Genomic DNA, 23532 nt, shown 5'->3' with positions numbered 1-23532 from the left:
GGGAAGCTGAACGCGCTGATGCAGGCAAGAGGTGTTCGTGAAACTGAGAGACAGCGACAGAGTGAGAGAGATGGACCCAGAAAGCAGTGCAGCCTCCAGTCTGGCCCATAGGGCTGTGTCCATTGGCCACTGATAGGCCTGAATCACAGACCTTTGGGGAGCTGGGCCAAAACCGTGCAGCCAGTTCTGTCTCTTTGCAGGAGAATCATTGTGTTATGATGTCAGCTTTTGCTCCACAGCTCCCCCTATGATTGGTGCATGCCTTTTTCTGTCCCCTACATACATCTTCCACTTCCTGTCCGTTGGAATGAGCCCCTTCCCTTCCCTTAATCCACACACCCTCCAAGTGTCCCCATTTTTGAGGGACAGTCCTGGATTTATAGAAGCTGTCCTGGTTTCTGATTTGATCCCAGAATGTCCTGCTTTTCCTTAGGATCGCCCTATTTTCACCAGAGATATGTTGGAGGGCATGGAGATATGCGACCCCTGAGCCAAGGAGATAAGTAACTATACAGCCTTCAGAAGGCATCCCTACATATGGAAGTTTTTTAATGTTTCATGTTTTATTATGTTTTTATATAGGTTGGAAGCCGCTCAGAGTACCTGGGGCAACCCAGTCACATGAGTAGGGTATTATTATTATTATTATTATTATTATTTTGATGATGATGATGTAGGATGTCCCTATTTTCACCAGAGAAATGCTGGTGAGTATGTATCTGTGCAACTCCCTCTGCCTGTCTGCCATCTTTGGCCTGGTCCACAAACACCAAAGAATTTAGGTGTGGAACTGGTGGGCTGAGACTTGAGGTGGCAAACTGGGACCAGACTGAAAAAGCTAGAATCGTCTCCCCCATCACATGCTCTGCCACAAGAGAGAGAGACTCTGTTGCAAAAGGGGGAAAAGCACAGCAAGGGACAGGCAGGAATCCAGACCCCTTCTGTTGTTCGTAGTTATTCGAAAATGACATCTCCCATGCCTGTGTTTGAAGTGGTACAAACCACTCCACCACCTCATTCTGCTGAACATACAGATCAGACCTCAGTCTGCGCATGAAAGCAGTGAACAAAGCTCATAGCCTTTGTTCCTCACTCTGCCCCTGCCTCTCCTTGCTACACTCTCCTGACTCTGCAAGCTTTCCACTTGTTCTCCAGCCTGGTCGGTCTTTGCTTCCTGCTCCTTTCTCACCTTACCCACCTGGGCTGCCTTTCCGGGAACTGATATTGGAAAGCCTGCTGCTTTCCCCAATGATTTTGCCTTGCCTTTTGGCTACATATGCCTCAGCCTGACCTCACATGGAATTCCTCTAGTGCAGCCTTCTCCAAGCTGGCACTGTCCTGATGCTGTCGGACTCCAACTCCCATCAGCCCCAGCCAGTGTGGCCAATGGTCAGGGATGATGAGAGGCGTCCAAAATGTCTGGAGGGCTGTACTAATGTATGACTCGTTGATTCTCTGTTCACTTTTACATTCCAGATTTGATCCCAAAGGAGTTCTAATCTTGCAACGAGAATAAAGTGTGCAAATCGAGCTCATTATCATATCCACTTCCTTAATGTGAGTGGCCATGGCAGCTGTTTGGCTGTGCACGTGCCCACAATCCCATGCACATAGCATAGGAATTTACAGTCATACCTCATGTTGCGTCCACTTCAGGTTACGTGTTTTCGTGTTGCTTCCCACGGCAACCCGGAAGTACTGGAACGGGTCATTTCCGGGTTTCACCACTCGCACATGTGCAGAAGCGCTAAATCACGCTGTGAGCATGCGCAGACGTGGCGCTTTGGCTTGCATCAGTTCCGTGTTACCGATGAGCCTCCGGAACGGATCCCATTCGTAACACGAGGTTCCACTGTACTAGGCAGCTGCAGGCAAACTATTATTTCAGCCTTCAGCAACATGGCGCTCTCCAGATGTTCTGGACTACAACTCCCATCAGCTCCAGCCAGTGCACCTGATCCTAAAAGCTGTATAACAATCCCCAGGGAGGTTCGTCTGATGCCTAAGCCAAGCGAAAATGTTCCACTTCAACTTCTCTTAAATGTGTTTGTTGGAGGGGGGTGTTATTGGTTTGTTTTTATTCTAACTATTTATTTGTGCTTTTATTCTATATTTTCATCTTGTGAACTGCCCTGAGATCTTCGGGTGAAGGGTGATATATAAATTTAATAAATATAATAAATAAATTTTGGAAACATCATTTTTATCAGAGCAACTGTTGAAGGCGGAAGAAGAAATGTTTTGCTATAATAATTTAACATTTCTGTTTTGTTAGTCAACCTCACCAGCTGATGTGGAAATGTGGGGGACTGAACCGAAGAGTGGGAAAATGCAAGAAAATGAGATTGCCAGATTCTCCTACCCCAACATCCTCAGTGGCTCAATCCTCAGCGGTTCCCTCAATGTGCGCAGGTCAATAAGGTAGGAGGAATGTCAATGAAAGACAGTTTGCCCTCTATTACTGACCTTCTCCTGCAAGAAGAGAGTCCTGGGCTGGTTGTAGAAGAAGAGTTTGGATTTGATATCCCGCCTTTCACTCCCCTTCAGGAGTCTCAAAGTGGCTAACATTCTCCTTTCCCTTCCTCCCCCACAACAAACACTCTGTGAGGTGAGTGGGGCTGAGAGACTTCAAAGAAGTGTGACTGGCCCAAGGGCACCCAGCAGCTGCATGTGGAGGAGCGGGGACGCGAACCCAGTTCCCCAGATTACGAGACTACCGTTCTTAACCACTACACCACACTGGCTCTCATTGTAGGGCGGACCCATGCAGAACAGCTCAACAGGGTGGCTCAGCCGGCTAGCCAACCACCCTCTGTGAATGGAGTGTGCACCCTGGGACACTTCCCAAAGCCCTTTGCAGCACAGAGCTGTGAAACAAAGGCAGAATAATTCCTCAGCCTTGGATCAGTGTGGAAAGGATTCCCTGGAGCCACTGCTCTAAGGCATTATAGAAACATTTACAACAACAACAACAACATAATTACTGTGAACTTAACAGAACACACATACTACTGCAGTGACTCCCATGATCTCCTCTCTCTCACACACAAATCCTCTCTCTGTCTCTGCTATCAGGACTACTAAGAGCTAGGCACTATGCTCTTCTTTTGGGTAAAATCCTAAATTTGGAAACCTGGCATTTTGTCTTTGTCAATCTGGAGCAGCATCTGGAATTTCCGTGCCTCTCCTTCCTCCGGGGGATATACTTCCCCTCATGTACATTAATCTTCCATTTAAAGCTGCACCCCCCCCCCCTTAAAAGGCCACCACCCCTCCCTGATTTAATGCAGGCGACCTCCCCTCCAACAACAGCTCACATTTACCTCCTTAAGGATACAGAAATGCCCCGCATAATCTTTGCGTGCATTTCCATTACCCGTGCACGGTTTGGGGTTGCTTTGCGATCACCACATTAAGTGGCAGAATTTAATTTATTATCCTGAAGCACCCAAATGCATCAGAACACTCAGCTTCCCCCAGTACCAATTTTCTTGCTTTGTGATCACCTCCAAGGGCTATTTCCTTCACCCACCCCTTGCCCCCCCAACGGTGGCGTTTCCTTAACAAGATTTTACTAGTGTACATTTTTGATGCTATCGTTTCTGTCACTTATCCAGGGCCATAACAACATTTTGAGCCAAGCAGGGGACAGCCGTGGCGCCGAGCTGCTGACTCTTGATTCTGCCGTCCACAAATTGAGCCCTGCCTCATGACCCTAGGAAATCCAAGGCTCCTCCTACGCATACACACAACTTCAGAGCTGCCACTGTGTTTCAGGAGGACAAAAACCTAAGCAGCATTTTGTTCCCCCCACTCATAGCTTGGACCATCATTTTGGCCAACTATCTCTTCCATGTGTGTGTGTGTGTGAGAGAGAGAGAGAGAGAGAGAGAGAATATTAATCTATATGAATATTTTGGTGTTATTCAGAATAGAAGGATTTCTTCTCATGATGCACAAAGTATGGAATTTCTTCCTACGAGAGACAGTGAAGGCCACCAACTTGAATGACTTTAAAAAAGGATTGGACAAATTCATGAAGGATAAGGTTATCAATAGCTAGCATCCATGATGGATATGTTCTTCCTCCACTCTTAGAGGCTGTATGTCTCTGAATACCAGTTGCTGGAAACAATATAGGCCAGTTGCCTTCTCAGCTGTGTTCTCGGGTACCCTGTGGCTCCTTGGGAGTTTCCCAGTAAGAACACTGATAACAGCAGTCAAGCTGGCCTGAAAGACAGGCTGTCTGAATAGTACCAACTGTCCCTTGGGATGCACAGAGTGTTGGGTCTGCACATACTCCCTGTGAGGCACACCTAAGTGGGTCCCCTTACACTTCCCAGAATCCTCTGTCACCCAGCTGCACAAACCCTGCTACTGCCCAGGACCTGGCAGACGTTGCTAGACTACAATTCCCATCACCCCTGACCCTTGGCCATGCTGGATGGGGAGTCCCAACATCTGGATGTTGGAGTCCCAACATCTGGAGGGCAATGGGTTGCAACCCCTGCAAAAACCAAAAACCTTTAGGAGTCTCTTGCTGTAGCCTCGGTCTCCAGAGGCAGTTAAACCACCCGCATGTTCTGAATCAGCAATGTGGGCCAAACAGGTTGATGTCACTAGCTTAAACATTTTGCAAGAGCCATTCTCCCTCTCACCACCACTGCCACCTGCCCCAACTCCAGCTGCAATGTCAATATTATCATAATGCAGGACTGCAGTGCCTGGCAGCTCCCATCATTTCTGAAATTCTGCCTGTGAGGCTAGGCCTTTAAATAGCGAGATGCCGAATGCCGAGCCCTTTGAAGGCTGTCACCAGCCCGCCAGTTGAGTGCTTTTACAAGCGCAGTGTTTGTTTATACAGACTTGACAGACGGGACTGTTTGCACAGCTAGATTTCACAATGCAACAAGGCAGGTGACACGTGGCACACCCCTTCAAAGACATGTGTATGTGTGTGTGCATAGCCCACCTTGTATTCTATCTCATGGTGGAATCCATGCATGAGAACGTAAGAAGGCCCACCCAGTCCAAAGCCCTGTTCTCACACTGGCCACTTGGATGCCTGTGGGAAGCCCACAAGCAGAACCCAAGAACAAGAACGTTTTCCTTTCCTGTGGTTTCCAGCAACTGGCATTCATAAATCTGAGCATCAAAGATGCAAGGCTGGGTTAACCTTGAAACTACTATGAGGTGCTGATGTGTGTGTTTGTATTTTGAACCAGGGTCTCCAGCATCTTACCCTGCTGTGCTATTGGCGCTTTGGTCCCTTAGCAAACCAGACTAGGCTCTGTGGCTGAAGGGCACAGGAAGCAGAGTCAGACCGTTGGTCCCTCTAGTAGAATCAGTGTCTACATGGTCTCAGGCAGGAGAATCCTGACCTGCAGAGCCTTGGAACTGAACCTGAGACCTTTTGTGTGCAAAACAAGAAATCAAAAACCAATCGAGGGATGACAGGTTTCTAGACAAACTTTCCAGCCAAGCCAGTTCTTCAGGCTGAGTGACTTCTCACATGGAGGAGCCAAGCAGACTTTGTGGCTGTGCCTTGCCTTGCCCTGCCTGACCCCACATATGACCTCCAGCCTATCTGTGGACACTTCTCCTTGTAACAGACCCATTTGGCCATCTCCTACCTATGTTGGAGTTTGATCCTGTGGCAAAGCTAGGCACCAGGCTTGACAGCTACAATCAATATAGGTATTTGTCAGCCTAGAAGAGCCCTTCTGGATCAAGCCAAAAGAGGCCCAGCGAATCCAGCTTCCTATTTTCAGATTGGCCAACCAGTTGCCTACGAGAAGCCCACAAGCAGGACTTGAGAGGAACAACCTCCCTTCACCTCTGAGAGGAGGCATGGCTGGGAAGGGTACATGGCCTGGAGGGTGCCCTGAGGGCCAGATAGAGAGACTTAGAGGGCAGCATTCACCCCCTGTGGCTGAGGTTCCCCCACCCATGCACTACTTCATTTCTTGCTCTGCTTCTGCTTGTCTCAAGTCACACCTGCCCAGCTGCTGGGGCAACAGAGTGCCATTCAATAAGGTTTGATGAACAGTAGTCCCACTGAATTTAATGAGCATGGATAAGTTAGGTCCATTAACCTCAACAGGTCAACTCTGAGTGAAACCTAGTTGGGTAGCGCTGCCGGTATTTGCCCTGGTTCCCCTCTCCTGTTTTTAAAGAAAGCAGCAGGCTCTAGAAGCCACAATCTTAATTTTCCCTAATACTCTCTCTATGTAGTGCCACTGTAAGGCTGCGCTTTCCAAACATTTCATGTCGGTGACACACGTTTTAGACATGCATCATTTCACAACACAGCCATTCACTTTTACTGGCAAACCAGAGGTCAATCTAACCCCTTTCCAGCCCCGGGAGTAGTGCAGGGAGCGTTCGCGCGATGTACCTACACTGCAGCCGACACACTAATGTGTCCCAGCACACAGTTTGGAAAGCTCTGCTGTAAGGCATCATGGGAAATTTAAATGGCAGCTCCAGGATCCAGCTGTCCACTCCTGCCCATGATTGGGTAAGTGATAGTCAAGTCCTTGACATAGCTGGGGTGGGGCTGATAAGTCCATTTCAGACCTGGAACCAGCTCCTATGCCCAGAACAGTGACCCTCTGGGAAAGGGGTTCCTCTGCAGGCGGGTTGTCTTTCATCTAACATACTTTGAAAATAAAAATGTTTAAGGTTTGGGGTCAGGATGCAAGATGTTTGTGAAGTGTTGCCCTGGCTCATTTGCCCAATTCCCCTTCAGTGCTCCAGTGCAGAGGCTGCTCTACAAGTATATCCATATTCATAATTCAGCAGCTCCTTTTTAATTTTTTTAATTAAAGAAAACCTCTTAGCTATCCCCCTGGAATCAGTTATGCCACTATCACATCTCACACAAAGGAAAGAACTGTCCTCCATGCTGGTGGGAGGGGGGAGAGAGGGAAAAGCGAAGGCTATAAAATGTGCTGTAAGATCAATTAAAGATGAAAAACACACACTTGCAACTTTCTGATGGGAAGACCAAGCGATGGGCCTTGATAAGGGAAGGCGCCACTGGAGCCGTATCTCCGAGCAACAGGCAATCAAAGAGCCAGATAAGCATCTTTAGAAGAGCGCAAGAGACTCAGGACGCAACGGGCCATAAGAGAAGAATCACTTCCTGGTTTGGGATGGGTAGTAAAAATTTATGACCTATTAACCCTCCACAAACCTTTACAAATAGAATAAAGAAGTGTGTGTGGCGGGGACACAACGCATTTTCCAATAAATTGGTCATTGCGAGGAACACAGTGCCATTTTTGGAGGTCCGTTTGGCAATCTCAGCAGGAAGCTGGAATATTTACAGTAGAACACGACGTTACACAGTGGAGGAATGCCATTTGCAATCAAGAAGCTTCTATTCAAAGCTCTGCTTAACCAATTTGCTACCTTTTAGTAAGCATCAAGGGTTGGGGGGGGGGACCATGGGAAGCTGCCTTATACTGAGTCAGGCTCTATTGACTGGCAGTGACTCTCCAGGGTTTCAAGCACGGGTCCTGGAGATGTGGGGATTGAAACTGGGTCATTCTGCAAGCAAAGCAGATGTTCTACCACTGACCCATAGTGCTTTGGGTGAGTGAATGATCATCTGCAACAGAGAGGATGAGGAAGAACTCCTCTCCCATGGCATCTTGGCCACCCCCCCTAAAAAAAACCCTAGACATGACATTGAACTGAGGAAGGGGGAATGGAGGCAGTGCTAAACAGAGGCATATCATGCAATTATTTCAGTTGCTTGTATTTCCAAAAACTGGGGAATGTGTGGCCTTCCGGACATGGTTGGACTCCAGCTTTTGCCATCTCTGAGAACTGGTCATGCTGGCTGGGGCTGGAGGACCGCAGGTTTTGAACCCACTGCTCCAAAGGACATTGTCCTAACTCAGAGGGAACTGCCTCTTCTAAATAGAGGTATTCTGCCATCTCTCCCACACAGAAGGGAATGTTACTTCTTGGAGCATTGGCCCTCCAGATGTCATTGGATTCCAACTCCCATCATCCATGACCACTGGCAATGCTGGCTGGGAGTCAGAGTCCAACCATATCCAGAAGGCCACACCCGGTGCCCCAGCCCTGCATCAGGAGATCAAACCAAAGGGTTCTTGGCAGGAGCATACCTAGGAATCAGCCCAGATGGCGCCTATCAAGGACGCAGACTGGGGGGGCGTGCAAATATTGTGAAGAAAGATGGAGGGAGCTGGTGACTGCCAAGGGTGCAAGGGATGCTGTCAATGCAGCTCCTGCCAAGGGTGTAAGAGAGCCTGGGTACACCTCTGGTTCTTGGTGAGTTTTCCCTTCCTTCTGTTGCATGCACAGATCCAGCTTTGTAGCATGGGTCTACAAAGTGTCAATGGGTGTCAAATTTCATCCTATGTTGTTGTTTTTTTTGTTGTTTTTAGGGGTGGGAAATTCAGGCACCTTAAAATGCCTTATTCCAACAATAAGGCAAGCCAGTTAGGCTTGAAAGTGGTGCAAGAGATCCTCAAAGGGATAGTGGCATTTCTGCACATAAATCATTTGAAAATTGCAACTGGCGGTGGCAGTAAAGGACTGAATGCCAGTAGCAAGAAACCACAGTAGCAGAGATCGCACTTGTGCTCGGGTTCTGCTTGTGGGCTTCCCATGGGGCCACTGGGCTGGTCACTGTGAGGACAGGATGCTTTGCTAGATGGGCTCCCTTTGGCCTGATCCAGCTGCAGAGCTCTTCTTATGTCCTGACTGAAGAAGGTTGTCAAGAAAGGGCAGTGAAGAGTGTGGCCTGGAGGGAGCCTTGAGGGCCAAATCCTGGGAGGCTGCATTCAGACTCTGGGCCTGATGTCCCTCCTCCCTGAACTACAACGACACCAATGTCCATTGTGTAACTCGCACCTTATCCCATGAGCTGCCGGCTTAGAGCAGCTGCCCAGACGGTTAGGCCATTCACGATTCAAAACACTAGACTAAAAAGTAATTATTAAAACATTTCAATAAATACACTTGGCAGCTTGTGTGATGCCTGGATTAAAACTTTGCTTCTATAGAAAGGAGAGAGAGAGAGGAGAGGAGGGGGGATTGGGAGCCCCCCCTCCACTCCCCTTTAAACAACTTTCACAAATCAATTTTCTCTATGTGTTTCAGTTTCCTTTGACAGTTTAAACCTCAATCCAATCAGCAGTCTCCAGGGATTTCCGAATCACTAAAGATTAAAATCCTCCTCAAGCCCCAAGTGTTTTTGCTAATGCTGTGTGTTTAATAACTCCACTTGTGAGAGATTTTGCTGGAGAAAATCCGGCGGTGCTGAACCCTTCGAAAGCTATACAGCTGAATTAAAATGTAAGGCTGTGCTGTCCTTCTCTCTGGACGAATATGGTAAAGGCGCTGCCACGAATCACAGAAGCTGGTCCGGGGCTGACCTATCCCACAAGCTCTCTCATGCACTGAACCTGGGCAGAGTGAAACCAAATTCAGGCAGAGAGCATCTTGCTTATAACACTATGGAAGACATTAAGAGCAACCACAGCACTGAGACACGGAAAAGTTGCTAGGATCAGGTTAAGAAATTAAAAAGGGGAGGGAACAGAACACAGCATTTACTATGAGAGGAGGTCAACAGCTCGGTTTTAAATAATATATATTTAAATATGTATATTTTCTCTGCTTCATACAACTACAGGCATTGTGCTCAAATTGTTAACAACCGGTTTCTGGCTAAGGGCCGCTCCAGACTGGTGGTTTATTTGGGGGTACATGAGCGGTGGATTTATCCTGGACCATCCACACATCACTCTGCTTTATTTTTTCTGCAATGCTGCCTTAATGTTATTGTCCTATTGCAACAAAAGCAGGACACCCCAGAAACAACAACACCCCCAAGCATTTTCAGTATAAAAAGTTGCAGGATTTCAGCAGGAAGTCATGCACTGATTGGAAACGTAACAGGATGTCTGCCTTGAAACGTTTGCAGGTGCAAACAACACTGAAAGTGAGACTGCATATAACCACCCTGAAACTGCCACAAGCACAAATCATGATGAATGCACAATAGGAAAGGATGGCTGGAGAGACCCTGTCTCAGAATGATAGGGGGAAACACACACACAAAAAGGAGAGGCAAAGATGTTGTCTATTCCATCCATTCTCCATATATTGTAGAAGCAGATGCTGCTGAACTACAATACCCATCATGCCCAGCCAGCATGGCCAACATTCATAGACAATGGGAGCGGCAGTCTAACATCATCTGATCAGCCACCTCTGCTTTAGAGATGAAATGAAATAAGACGTAAGGAGACGACATCACTCTTTTCCAACCAAGCTCTGTATTTAAGTCAATCAGGTGTTGATTAGGACCTGGCTGACTGATCACAACCAACCCCGCTTTCATTTTGCTTCCAAAAGATGACAACTACTCCTGACCCAGGAAGGGGGAAACAGACCAAGCTAATTCTGCCCTGAAAGTTGTGGTGGCGGCCACAGCTCCATCAAAACGTCCCAGGGAGTCCTGCCCACCAATCAGGCACTGCCCTCCAGTCACATGGTCACAAACATGGCTCCTAGCACCTGCCTCAGTCTCACCTTCATCCCTGCACTACCATACACCTTCATTCATCAGTGAAAGCAAAGCTTCTTGTCTTTCACAATATTATCATCCGGAGGGCGGGAAACAACTCTTCCAAGTTCACTCTACAGCCACGAAAGGTTGAGGAGCAGTAAGTCAGCGCACAACTGATAACAGTTACCCTAGAGAAGACCATGCATGTCCATTCATAGGAACGGTCCCTACCTGAGGTAGCATCGGCCGCTGTTGAAATTCCTCGGCGATCAGAAGTTGGACGTGACGACCCTGGCATGCTAACGGGTTCAGAGCGAACAGGCTGGATCCTGCAATGCAAAGTGCAACAGGTGACTAGATGTAAATGCCGGTCCTCCAGCTCCAGATGCACAGAGGACAGCTGTGGTGTCTCAGCAGAGCTTGGCTCATACACAGAGGCACTTTTTCCTTAGAAAGTCTGTTTGTACAACCTGGGAAGGCTCAAGATGCTTTCACGCTCAGGAAGGAAACACCCTATGGAGAGCCATTCTGGTGCTGTGGTTAGAGCCAGGGGTGGGGAACCTGTGGCCCTCCAAGTGCTGTTGGAATATAGCCCTCGTAATCTCTGACCCTGAGCCATGCTGGCTGGAGCGGAAGTGAATTGGAGTTCAACAACCTTGGGAGGGCACCAGATTCCTTAGCCCTTTAGGAACTAGGATGGGGGGGGGGTCACAAAGCTAATTGAATGAGCCTGAACATCATTCATTCATTCCCTGTCTGTCTGTCTGTCTGTCTGTGTCTCTCATCTTCAGCTACCTCACAGGGTTGTTGTGAGGAGAAAGGGGAGGGCTTGAAAGGGGAGGGAAGGTGGGGTATGAATGTAACAAAGAAAGAAATATGGCACCATTCACAGACTAATTATCCTGCAGAACAATCCATTAGGAAGTCCTTCCGTATAAGCCTTTCCAAAATGAATTGAAACTGCCTGGCTCTTATTCTGGTGTAGTTCCCATTCTCTGGAAGAACATAAGAAGCATCTGCAGGATCAGGCCAGTGGCCATTATAATCCAGCAGCCTGTTCTTAGTGGCCAACCAGATACCTTAACGGGAAGCCTGAACATAGGAACTGAGTGCAATGGCACTCTCCCTACTTGTGATTCCCGGCCACTGGCATTCAGAGGCATACTGTCCGACAGTGGGGGCAGAACATAGCCATCATGGCTGGTAGCCATTGATAGCCTTGTCCTCAATGAATTAGTCTCATCCTCTATTAAGATCACCCACGTTAGTAGCCATCACTGCCTCTTAATGGGAACTAGCTTCCTTGGGTGCCCCAGAGTCCTAGTATTATGAGAGAGGGGGGAACACCTTTCTCTGTTTTGTGCAGGAGATGTTCCCATTGGATTGTGCTAGCGGCTCAGTTGAACTGTCCGCCTCCCGCTCCTGCCCAAGTCTGCCTTCAGCACACTCTCAACAGATCTGTCCTGCCTGCTTTTACGATTTTATATATCCATATCAATCCAAATGCATTAGAATGGGGTAGAGAAAACCAGAGAGTACAAGTGAGGTTAAATAAGCGATGTTCTTCTCCACTCAGGTTATGAGTCACTCTAAGAAAGAACAGAAGCCATGAACCAGCATTCGCTTCTGCTTTGTTATCCTGGGATGTTATCGCTGCTGGCAAAGGAGCATATTTCTACCATATGATTTAGCTGTGCCCGGTAATAACAAAATAATGAAAAACTATGTGTTTTATACACGAGAAGGTTATTCAAGGCATTCCTCAGTTCAGCTTGAGTACCAGAGCAGCGGAGGCTGGTCCATACGGGGGAAATGGCGCACAGCCCCACCAAGCTCAGTCTGCCCTCAGCCAGCCGCCATCTGCCTGTCCCCTTACTTACAACCAGTCAAGCAGGTGGCACTGACCATCAGTTTCCTCAGTCTCATTGTTGCCCCTTGTAGAACTCATCAGAAAAGATCATGGGGTAAAACTAGAATTAGTTGCTTCTTCCTGTCATTGGTTCTGGCTCAGCCAATCATTGGCTCTGGCTCCATTGTTGGTCTCCCTACATCTTACCAGTGTACCTGAAGGAACATCTCTGCCCTCATTGTTCAGCCCAGACACTGAGGTCCAGCTATGAGCGCATTCTGCTGGTTCCCTCATTGTGAGAAGTGAAGTTACTGGGAACCAGGCAGAGGGCCATCTTGGCCGTGGCACCAACCCTGTGGAACACCCTCCCATCAGATGTCAAACAGATAAACAATTATATGACTTTTAGAAGATACGAGAAGGCAATCCTGCACAGGGAAGTTTTTTATGGTTGATGTTTTATAGTGTTTTTAACATTTTGTTGGGAGCCGCCCAGAGTGGCTGGGGCAACCCAGTCAGATGGGCGGCATATAAATAAAAGTATTGTTTTGATTTGGATTATTATGGAACATGAGCCACCACTGCATGGAAGTGACTGAGCAACTGTGCTCAGCTGTTGTGGCCAAATGGAGGGGACTTGGCCCTCACTCGGCAATTGGGGCCAGTTAAAGACCCATTGCCAACACAGCCCTCAGCAGACTGGCTTGATGGGATTTGGCCCACATTTTATGCGAGAGAATCACTTTTGTCAGTAAGCAGCTGGTTGTGTATGGCCAGAGGGATAACAACCAAGGAAATGCAATATGAATAGTGTTTTTGTCTCGGTCTCTCTCTCTCTCACCTGAGACTGTTGAGATCCAGGTCATCCGTATCAAAGTCCAGGAGAGGCTGTGGGGTATCGTTAGGGCCGTGTGACTGAAGCACTGAAGAGCTGGATGAGATGACTGTGGTTTGGCCTGAGGGGTGGATGGTCTTGAACTGGAACTGCGGGCCCATCCACAGGCGCCGGTGAGGTCCGGTGTGAGTCACAATTTCAACCTAGAAGGGGAGCATCCAAACAGGGTTAAAGCAGTGCTTAATGGCTGTGATGCAACTACATCCTGTAGTGTTTATCAGGAGGTTCTGTCTATATCCCTCAACTGCTCCATGCAATAACTGAATTGTTGGATTCAGAGTGTCCTAAAGATCTCTGGAAAGAATTGCAATAAAATGGCAGCCCTGTGTTGAGTGCCCCTGCAGGGCAGATTTCTTAACAGTCTGACATAGTCTTGTGATGCAACAGCCAAAGGAGCTCAGTGGACCCTCTATGTACTCAGGGAGAACAGGGGGATGCTGTTTTCAGCAGCAGCCTTGCATCTGACATACCATCTAGTTTCATCATCTGCTTTCATCTAAAAAGGAAAACACCCCACTCTACTCAATAGTGTAGTGTCAAATTCAGAAGTGCAGGGTCACTTCAAGATAGTCACAGACATGCCCCTCACAACAGCGTCCCCTTCTAAGATTATACAACTTCTCAGATCATACAGTAATCTTAGAGTCATATAATAATAATTATTAGGGATACACTGCAATGATCAGTGAAGATCGCTGCGGGCAATGCCCAATCAGAAGTTCAGGGAGGCTGCCCTAAAGGAATCTCCTATGATCTCCTATGAACCTGACCACATACAGCAGTCATCTGCCCAAACTCTCTCCAACATGCCCCTGCCCAGGGAGGGGGGCATTTTATGCTGATCCACCCCATCTGTGGAAGTCCTTCCTTAGGGAAACCTGCCTGGAGACAATTTTGTTATACAGGCAACTCCTCAATTACGCGTGTTCAAGGCATGCACAACCGTGACTGCACGCACCGCCATGAACCCGGAAGTGGCACAAAGAGGGGCAAAAGCGGCCCTAAAAGAATGCAAAACAGCAAAAATGGTGCGAAAGCTGCACCTGCCAATCCCACGAGCCTTTGCAAGTGCAATCCCAGGAGCCCTTGCGCCAACCTTTGAGGCCTGTGGAGAGCTGGAGTTTGAGAAAGGAGGTTTAGATGGTGTTTTCAGGCTTTTTCAATTGTGTTCCCAATACCCATGATTTCACTTAAATGCGCGGTGCCTCAGAAGGTAACCTCCACATAAATGGGGAATTGTCTTTAGTTCAGAGGCTTTATTTATTTAATTAATTCATGTCTTTTAAAGGTATTTCCAAGCACTTCCATGCATTGCTTTTTTCTACTGCTTTATTACTTTACTGTTTTTTAAGCTTTACAGCATCAACGGTATTTTATTACGTTCTGGACTGCTGGAAACAAACTGCCACAGAATCGATGATGAAGGGCGGCATTGAAAACAGAGAAATTGTTCAATAAAGAAATAAATTATAAAGTGAAGTTAAAATAATGCCACCGTCACACAAAAAACAACCCCATGACAGAAAAAGCAGCAACATCAGATTCGGAGACCAAAGTGATGTGGAGAGCAAAAAAAAAAAAAAAAAAAAAAGAGTTTAACAATCTTGCACGCAAGAAAGTAAAAGGAGTTTTCTGAAGACTACAGGTTCCAACATCATAGAAGAATAGAGCTGCTTTGCTTGGGGGAGGCAGAAAGACGAGGCCCCCAAATCTAAATCGACACAGAATGTGGCCTTCCAAAGTCATTTTCATTCCCCACAATGCTGGCTTCGTATTTGTAGAGATACGATTCCTGGGCTGCTGCATTGTCTCTACTGATGCTCAAATTTCAGTGCTCCAGGTGACTTGTGATTGTTATAACAAGTATCCCCCCCCCCCCGCCTTTATCACAGTCTTGCTGTTGGGCGATTCTTTCCCAGCCTAGGAAGACGAGCACACAGGCCGCTCCGTTCTCAATCCACATTTCCCCTTCTCGTGGGGGTAGCTCAGGCTGTCTGCCTGATGCAGGCAGCTCGTTTGCGCCGCTATGTAAATTAGGCCACGACTAAAGCATTCTGTATATTTTAAGCTCGAAACCATCAGCGCCGCAGAGCCCGAGAGGTAAACAGATGCCTCTGCAATTTCACCAAGGGTACAAGCCAGATGTTCCCATTCACTCCCCCGCCGAGCGCAGGACAAACATATTGTATGTACTTCCCAATGACAGCACGCATTACCCACTCTTCTAATTGAGAAGTGGAAGCGCAGGGCAGGGTTTCTTCACTGCATGCTGTTACTGCGAATGGCAACACTTTCGTCTGGAAAAAGACACACGCACGGCGGGGCTTCTAATCTAAAGTGGCTGGCTCAGGGATCGTGCGCGCCTTTTGTGCTCCGAGATCGCTCTTAACAAAAATAACCAAAGTACTCCTGATTACCCCTTGAGCAGCCCCAAAAGAGTTCTGCTGGGTTTTTGTGTGTGTGTTTTTTTGCTTTACAATATAAGTCATGTTCCAGTGGGTGTCCGGAATTTGTTGGCCATCAGCACTCGCATGCATGCTTGAGGAATTCGGTGAATGTCTGAAAAGTGGCAAACACTGGCAGTCACCAGAAAGCAATGAACAGGACACACTGGAGTACAACCAGGCACGTGGGCTCTGTTTTGCTGCTTTGAATCTTTGCTTGGGGATTTTCACTCTGTTGCTATTAGCTCCTAGGTGTTGGATACCTGTAGTTAAATCAGCACAGCCTAGGGATGGGCAAACCTGTCAATTTCTGATTTTTCCAATCTTCAGTTCCTCACATTTCCGCATTAGTTTGAGATATTCCTCATGAAAATTCATTTGCACGAATTTATTCTAATATACACATGATTGTATGCAAGCTGGCCTAATACACACATTTTTTGCAAAGAAATGTCTCCTAAAAAAGTGTCATTTTAAACGTTATTTTCAGAAATATATGCATTATTATGCACACTTTTCTGCAGGATACACACTACTTGTGGTTCTCGTCCAAATCCCCTAGAGCTCCACCCAAAGATCCTGATCCACCAGCTCTGCAATGCAGAGGGCATTCTGTGATTGTGTGGCAAAAAGCAACATGGTGGGTGTTCCTCCAATGAGCACCCATCTGATATCAAACTTCACTGAGGACCTGACAGACAGGTCCAATCCGGGCTCAACTTTAATCACACAAACATCCCAGAAATGTAGCCAACCTAAAGAAAGGGTGGGAAACCTGTGGCCCTCCTGAGGTTGCTGGACTCCAACTCCCATCACCTCTGACTATTGCCTATGTGGCTGGGGCTGGTGGGAAATGAAATCTGACAGCGACTGGAGGGCCACAGGTCCCTTGCCCTGGGACCATGCACACCACCTGCAAAATCTATACCTGAGAAAGCCACTCTTCATCTTCTTGCCCACTGTGGTCTGATGCTAAGCTGTCGTAAGATTCGTGCCGTGTGATCGGTCCTGGACTTCCCAGAGGAACCACTGTGTAAAAAAAGAGAAAGGGGAAAGGAATGAGAGAGGGTCAAAATAATGTCCAGAAGATGCATGGCATAGTTCTGTAGCTCAGGCTGAGCCTAGGTGTGAGACATCTTGGGAACGGTGTGTAAGAAACCATAAGGAAAGCCTGCTGAATCAGGCCAATGGTCCAGTATCCTGTTTTCACAGAGGTGAACCAGATGCCTTTGGGAAATCCACAAGCAGGACCTAAGCACAAGAGCACTCTTCCCTCCTGCCATTTCCAGCAACTGGTATTCAGAAGTGTTCCTGCCTCCGACCGTAGAGGCAGAGCATTGCCATCTTGGCTAGTGGCCATTGGTTGTCTTACCCTCCATGAAAATACAAGCAGCGCCCACTGTATCAGAACTATGGATCATCTCATGCAGGATCCTGCTTCCAACTTTGGCCAAGCAGATTCTTGTGAAAAGCCCCCAAGCAGGACATGAAAGCAACAGATCTCCGTCACTGCAAGTCCTTGGCATCTGGTGTCCAAAGATATATTGCTCCTCACCCCTACAGTTCAGTATAGGTACTATGGTTAAAGGGAGCTGACAACTTTGAGTGTTACAGAGATGCCACACACCTAAGCAGATAAGAGGCTTTCCCATCACCTGCTACCTGATCCTTTTAATGGGAGATGCTGGCCAAACAGACTAATTTCCAGGTTAAGTGTAAAGCCCAGCACTTTAAACACTTAGAAATTAACCAATACTTAGTTTTGGTTTGGACATCACAAGCAAACAAAGAGGGAAGGGACTGCGGCTCGGTGGTAGAACATCTGTTCTGCATGCAGAAGGTCCCAGGTTCAATCCCTGGCCTCAGGGATTGGGAGAGATCCCTGTCTGAAGCCCTGGGAGAGGCTGGGAGAGACTTCCTGTCTCAAACCCCAGAGAGCTACTGTCATTCAGGATAGGCAGAGCAGTACTGAGCTAGGTGGACAAAATGTGTCTGTTAACTTTTCAAATATAATATAATTAAGAATAGCACGAACCAATACAAACAACAAATGTTAGGTCCTGGTCACCAGGTACAAAGTAAAATTGCATTTGTGATGTGCATAAGGCAGAAAATAATTGCAGCATGTTAAGTTAAATAACTAAGCCAAAAAGATGTATGAGTTACAGGGAGTCTAGGTTCCTCCGGGCGACAGTTAATAAAATCAATAAATATAAACCAATCAGCATCAAAAGTATATATTTTTTTCTGTTTCTCCACACACCACTCTACAGTGCAATGTGTCTGTAACTTTGCTTACCGTTTTCTCTGTTCACTTTAGGGGAAGAGCCATTGCTCAGTGGAAGAGCATCTACTTTGCAGGGGTGGATCTGCTCTGAAACTAAGGGCGCTTATGTTTCAGGGCCCCTCATTCCAGAGGCGCGCCAGAAGCAACTTTAATCCACATTGCTTAATTTTTTTTTGGAGTCTAGTAGACCCAATTTGAGTCATATGGCTCAAATTGATGATTTTGTTGTTGTATATATTTCAAGAACCCCAAAATGAGTTGCACAAGTGTTTTAAAGGTGTGGTGATTTGTCATGGAACAACCCCATTGAAGAAGACAACAGGTCATACCCAGAACTCATTTCCGGTTGTGAAGGGGCCCCTATGACAGTTCAAGCTACAGAGCCCCCCAAAATGTAGGTCTATCACTGCTGCTTTGCATGCAGAACATCTCTGGTTTAATCCCTGGCATCTTCAGATACAGCTGGGAACATCCTCTGACTGAATTCTCGGAGACTCCCAGTCTGAAATCTTAGGGAGCTGCTGCCAGTCAGCGTAGACAATGCTGCCCTAGATGGACCAAGGCATTTGGATGGGGTATATGGCAGCTTCCTCTGTTACCGTTCAAACTAGCTGCTTGTGTCTTCCAGCTGGCAGTGACAAAGGAGCATGGTGAAACAGCTTCAAGTAAACCTGACAGCTCCAGAGCCGTCTCACCCCTTGACAAGCGCCACCGTCAACGATACAGTGCCCGCCGCAAAGTTTTCAGAAACTGTCCACTTTAGGAGACGCAGGAGCCAAGCTAAGTCGCAGTGACAAACCGCCTCCTCGGGCAGTGCTGGGCAGGCCGCCCTCGTAAGCACAGCGCTTCTCCCCTGGCCTAGGGAGTCGTAACCATCAAGCCGCCTTGACGTTAATGCAACTTATTTGAAGCTGCCTTGACAATTAAGTTGGCCGAGATCTTTTTGGCAGGTGGGAGCAGATGATTTACATCTCGGCAGCAGCTGTTTTGCCAAACAGCCATATTTTATCACCGTTAAGTGAAATCTATAACCGAAAGAATACAGCCGCGAGGAGCCTCCCCACCCTGCCTCTGATCAGGACACCTCGGGGGACAGGGGATTTGTCCGCCGTCTGGGGACGTCCGGAATTCAGGGCGACGTAATGTGTGTGGGAATACCGGGGGACATGAATGGGTTGCCAGAACGAGGAAAGATCGGGATTAGAGAATGACGGGGCTGTGGGAAAAAGAGGGAAGTTTTAATGTTGGCTCCCAGCCGATTCTCCCTGGGTCATTAAAATGAGTGTCAAGTGAGCTTACGGTACGGTCAGTGCCTGTCCTGTTGAGGAAAGAGTAGAGGCTTCAAACTCTGTCTTCTTGCAGGGAGGGCTGTAAACCTCGAGTCCTTTTTGACATTGCTTCTTAAGGGACACAGATCTTTTAAGATCATAAAAGATGCTGTAGCTCAGGGGTTGAACACCTGCTTGGCATGCAGAACTTCTTGGGTTCGATGCCCAGCATGTCAAGGAAGAGCTGTGAAAGGCTCTTTGCCTGAAAGCCTTGGGAGAGCTGCTGTCCGTCACAGTAAACAGTACTGAGCTAAACGGGCCAATGGCCTCACGTGGTATAACTAATTTAACCATGATGCTGTTTTAATGGGAGTGTTTATTATATATTTCAATTACAGATGTTTTAATGGAGCTGCTTTGCTATGTATTTTGACTACAGGTAGCTGTATTTTTGTAACTTGTTTTATTCCTGTCATTTTGTTGTCATCTGTGAACAAGACGTTGCATCCGCTGGAAAAGAAAGACAGGGAAACATGGGGACTGGGGGTGTTGTTGTGAGGTGGCCCACAGGCGAAAGATTTATACGATCTGAAGAGAATCCAGAGGTGGCATATAGGGACCCTCAAAGCTTACAGTATCTCAGAGGAAGGCCCTTGTCAGGGGATGAGAAAATACTGCAACATTTTGCCGAAGTGCAGGTCCCGCTTGTGTCAATTAGAACTAAAAAGCACAAAGAATTTATAAATGAACCAGCTTTAGAGTCTGCATATTGTGAAGAAAAAGGGGGGGCGGAAGAGTGGGGAAAGAACGAGGGAAATGTTGCTTCAGGGGTAACTTTGACGTGTGAAGTTTCTGCCCACTCCCATTTTTTATAACGGTGCTGTAAACTAGTTAATAATGGGAAAGAGACACATATAGGACCGTAAATAGATGTTGGCGCCTCTATAAATCCATACACTACGTGCGTTGTTGTTGTTAATTACTTGCAAATCTTAATGTTAGCCACAACTGGTTCTAGGCTCTCCGAATCAGCTGGTCTCCTCTGTTGTAACACTGAAAGACCAAGAGCCCAGAGCCAAGCTGACTTGAAAGTAGCCCCCATTGATTTCAAGTAAGTGTGCTTACAACCACAGCCAAAATTCTCCCTCTCTCTCCTTTTGATTGCTGCTGTACTGCCCTGTCTCCTCCAAATCCAATAGCCTTCTCTGCCATAGCAAAAAAAAAGAAAAAGGGGGGGGGGAGACTGCAGATAACACTACTGATTCTTGTGGTTCCAGTTTCAAACGACAAGTAGAGACCCAGCAGCAAGAGGTCACAGTGTGGCATGCTCCCGTTTCTCTGTTCTAGCCAGTCATCCAACCACACACCCACTTTCGGGATACTCCATTCCATCTCATTCACTCTGATTTCCGTTACCCCCACAATTCAGCATTCTGTGGTTACTAAGCATGCTCAGTATACACTGGGCTGCAAACAGTTGGGTTCCCTCGAACATGCTGCTATTCTCCCTTTTGTGTCCCAGAAGCATCGTTTTGGCTATGCAAAGCTGCTAATAACTCAGTGCCTGAGTTTGGTATTAGTAATTAGAATGTACATTAAGAAGCCGCTTTGCATCATCTATATGTAACTATCTATCTATCCACACACACAAGTTAAGGCAGCTTTGGCCACACATGGCCAAGGAATGGGTGGGGCTATTCAAAGGAGATGGGGCTACAGAGGTTTTACCATGCTCAAAACACCTGTGCCATCACAAAGGATACCAGGGCAGAAACAAAAATTAGTGTGCACATCATAGACAATGGCAATTCTATTGTGCCATCTTCAGATCACTGAGAGGCTGCTTTTCTATATGCAGATCCTTTTCTGCTCATGGGGTAGCCTCCAAACCATGTGATCCCGCACCCACCCTGCCAGCAATGAACTTTTGCCACCTCATCTGCTATTTGCTTGAGCCCGGCCAACAACCAGGAGGGTGAATAGTTTAGTTCAGAGAGTTGAAGATGACAGGGCAGGGCCGTCACTAGCATTCAGTCCAGGAACGGCTTTAATATCACATCTGCTGTTTGTGTGAATGAGGGCTTTGTTTTTCCTGCTGGCTCACGGCTGACCTGGAGAAATGCATACTTTTTAACAACTCAGGCGCTTGGAGGCAAGCTTGATATTCAACACCATTTTTTTATTGGGGGGAGGGGGCCAAACAGAATTCACTTTGTCAAAGTCACCAGGACTGGGGTGCAAGTGGGACCCCACAGTGGCTACCTTGGCTTGTGCAGGCTGCTCTTCTAGCGTGGTCATGTTTCCTACTCTATGGAGGAACAGCCCTGTCATGGAAGGGCTACCCAGCCCAAGTCCAGTTTTAAAATAAAGAACCAAAAGGAGGCAGAGCAGCAGGAGGCGCCCTGAACCATCAACAGCACCTGGAGAGCAGAACGAGCAGGCACAGAGATCCCCTGAACATAGCCTTCCCCCCTATGCTGTGATGCATTGCATGGCTATTTAAATTTTTGGAGATTTGCATTTAGAGCGGGCATAGGCAAACTCGGGCCTCCAGATGTTTTGGGACTACAACTCCCATCATCCCTAGCTAACAGGACCATTGGTCAGGGATGATGGGAAGTGTAGTCTCAAAACATATGGAGGGCCAAGTTTGCCTATGCCTGATTTAGAGATCTGGCAAAGGGTCTTAGCTTGGTGGCACATCATCTGCCCGCGTGCAGAAGGTCCCAGGTTCAATAGGTAGGTCTGGGAGTGTCCTCTGCTGACACCAGTCAACACTAAGCTAGAAGGACCAGTGGCCTGACTCAGGGTAAGTCGGTTTCCTACATCCCTATCAGTACTTACAAATCAGGATATGCAAATTCTATGCAAAATCTGTCCCCTCTGCTCTCTTTTTTAAGCGATGCAGTTCCTCCTCTTTCTGCAATGCATTAGAGGCTGCTGGATCCTGGATTAGATTATGTGATCTAGCAAGCCTCTTCTGATGCTCTTATCTTTGGGATCTTTTTTCCGATGTATTTTTTTATTTATCTGGATTTATGAAAAGAAAGCACAGGAGCCACATCAGTGGTACATAAAGCAGCTAAAAAGGTGCTGAACAATTGCGGCCTGATCCCTGCAGGAGCAGAACCACACGGTGCTGCAGCGATTAAAAATGACAAAGCAGCCCAAATCCCTTAAAGCAGCACATCTTGCTCGTGTGATCCACTGCAGCTCTTCCTTGCCCTCCGACACAAGGGGACAATAGATGCTCAATTATTAATCTTTTCAGGTTTTCTATCAGCAGCTCAATGCAGAGATCTGGTTTCCTTTTCCTCTCATTACATTCCTCCCAGGAGAACAGTCACAGACAGGGTATAATTACGAAACAGACATCTCTGTGTGCTGCAGAGAGATCTTTGACATGGTGGGTTCTCGACGACTGCAGGTGTGTTGCTTCCCCCCACAGAAGAAACTCGGTGTTGTGGAACCATTCTGAACTTAAATAGGGACAGAGATAGATATAGAGGTATCTAGTAAGCTGTTGTTTCAATAGGGCTGCTGACTCAAAACTGCCAGAATCCAGGATATATGTGTATGAATGTGTGTGTTCACTGACATTCACATTGGATGATGACCTGGGAAGACTGAAATAAAACCAGGCAAAGCACACCCTCATCAAACAGCCACTGGGGCTGAAGGGCAAATTGGCACCACCCCACTCTGTACCAGAGGGGCAACTGAACGTTGCTTCCACATGGGATAGTATCCTCCACCACACCTGAGGGCAACAAGCTAGCTTGGGCAAGGCAAGGCAAGCTACTCGGGGCACAGGAAAACTGCCTTATATTGAGGGTCAGGCAATTGGTCCATCTAGCTCACTATTGTCTACAGGGACTGGCTAACCCAGGAGATAGTCTGGAAGACCTTTTGGATCACACGCGGTCTTAGTCCAAAGAGGAAGTCTCATATAGCCCTTCCTGTCCAGGAAAGTCCATTGGCTAACCTGAATGAGCCTGATTCACTGCCCAAGATGAGGATAATACGAAATGCAGTTCTGCTCACTCACTATACTGAGAAGCTGCCCACAAAACTGAAGTTTCCCATTTCTAGCCCCAAGAGCTCCTGATGCTTGCAGCCTCCCCGACAACTTTGCTCCTCGGGAAACGGAAAGACACTGGCCTTCACCCACAGGACTGGAGGGCCTGATGCACACACACATTTGGACCAATCTCATTATTTAAGTCGACATTGA

At 47.4% G+C, this 23532-nt stretch overlaps 1 protein-coding gene across 4 annotated transcripts in view; it reads right to left on the bottom strand.

Moving 5' to 3' along the window:
• BCAS3 (BCAS3 microtubule associated cell migration factor) overlaps nucleotides 1-23532 on the bottom strand; it is a 454578-nt gene that overhangs the window by 210536 nt on the left and 220510 nt on the right. For all 4 annotated transcript variants that reach the window (XM_081890294.1, XM_081890296.1, XM_081890293.1 and 1 more), the window contains 3 exons: nucleotides 16672-16772; nucleotides 13246-13442; nucleotides 10787-10884 (listed from right to left, as the gene is read on the bottom strand). In XM_081890294.1, the coding sequence (XP_081746420.1) occupies nucleotides 10787-10884; nucleotides 13246-13442; nucleotides 16672-16772 (396 nt within the window). The remainder of the gene's footprint in view (nucleotides 1-10786; nucleotides 10885-13245; nucleotides 13443-16671; nucleotides 16773-23532) is intronic.

This window comes from Podarcis melisellensis (genome assembly GCF_964234715.1).
Source record: "Podarcis melisellensis genome assembly, chromosome: 15".
Lineage (NCBI taxonomy): Eukaryota > Metazoa > Chordata > Lepidosauria > Squamata > Lacertidae > Podarcis > Podarcis melisellensis.
The sequence above is the reverse complement of the archived record's forward strand: the minus strand, read 5'-3'. Positions and strand labels throughout refer to the sequence as shown.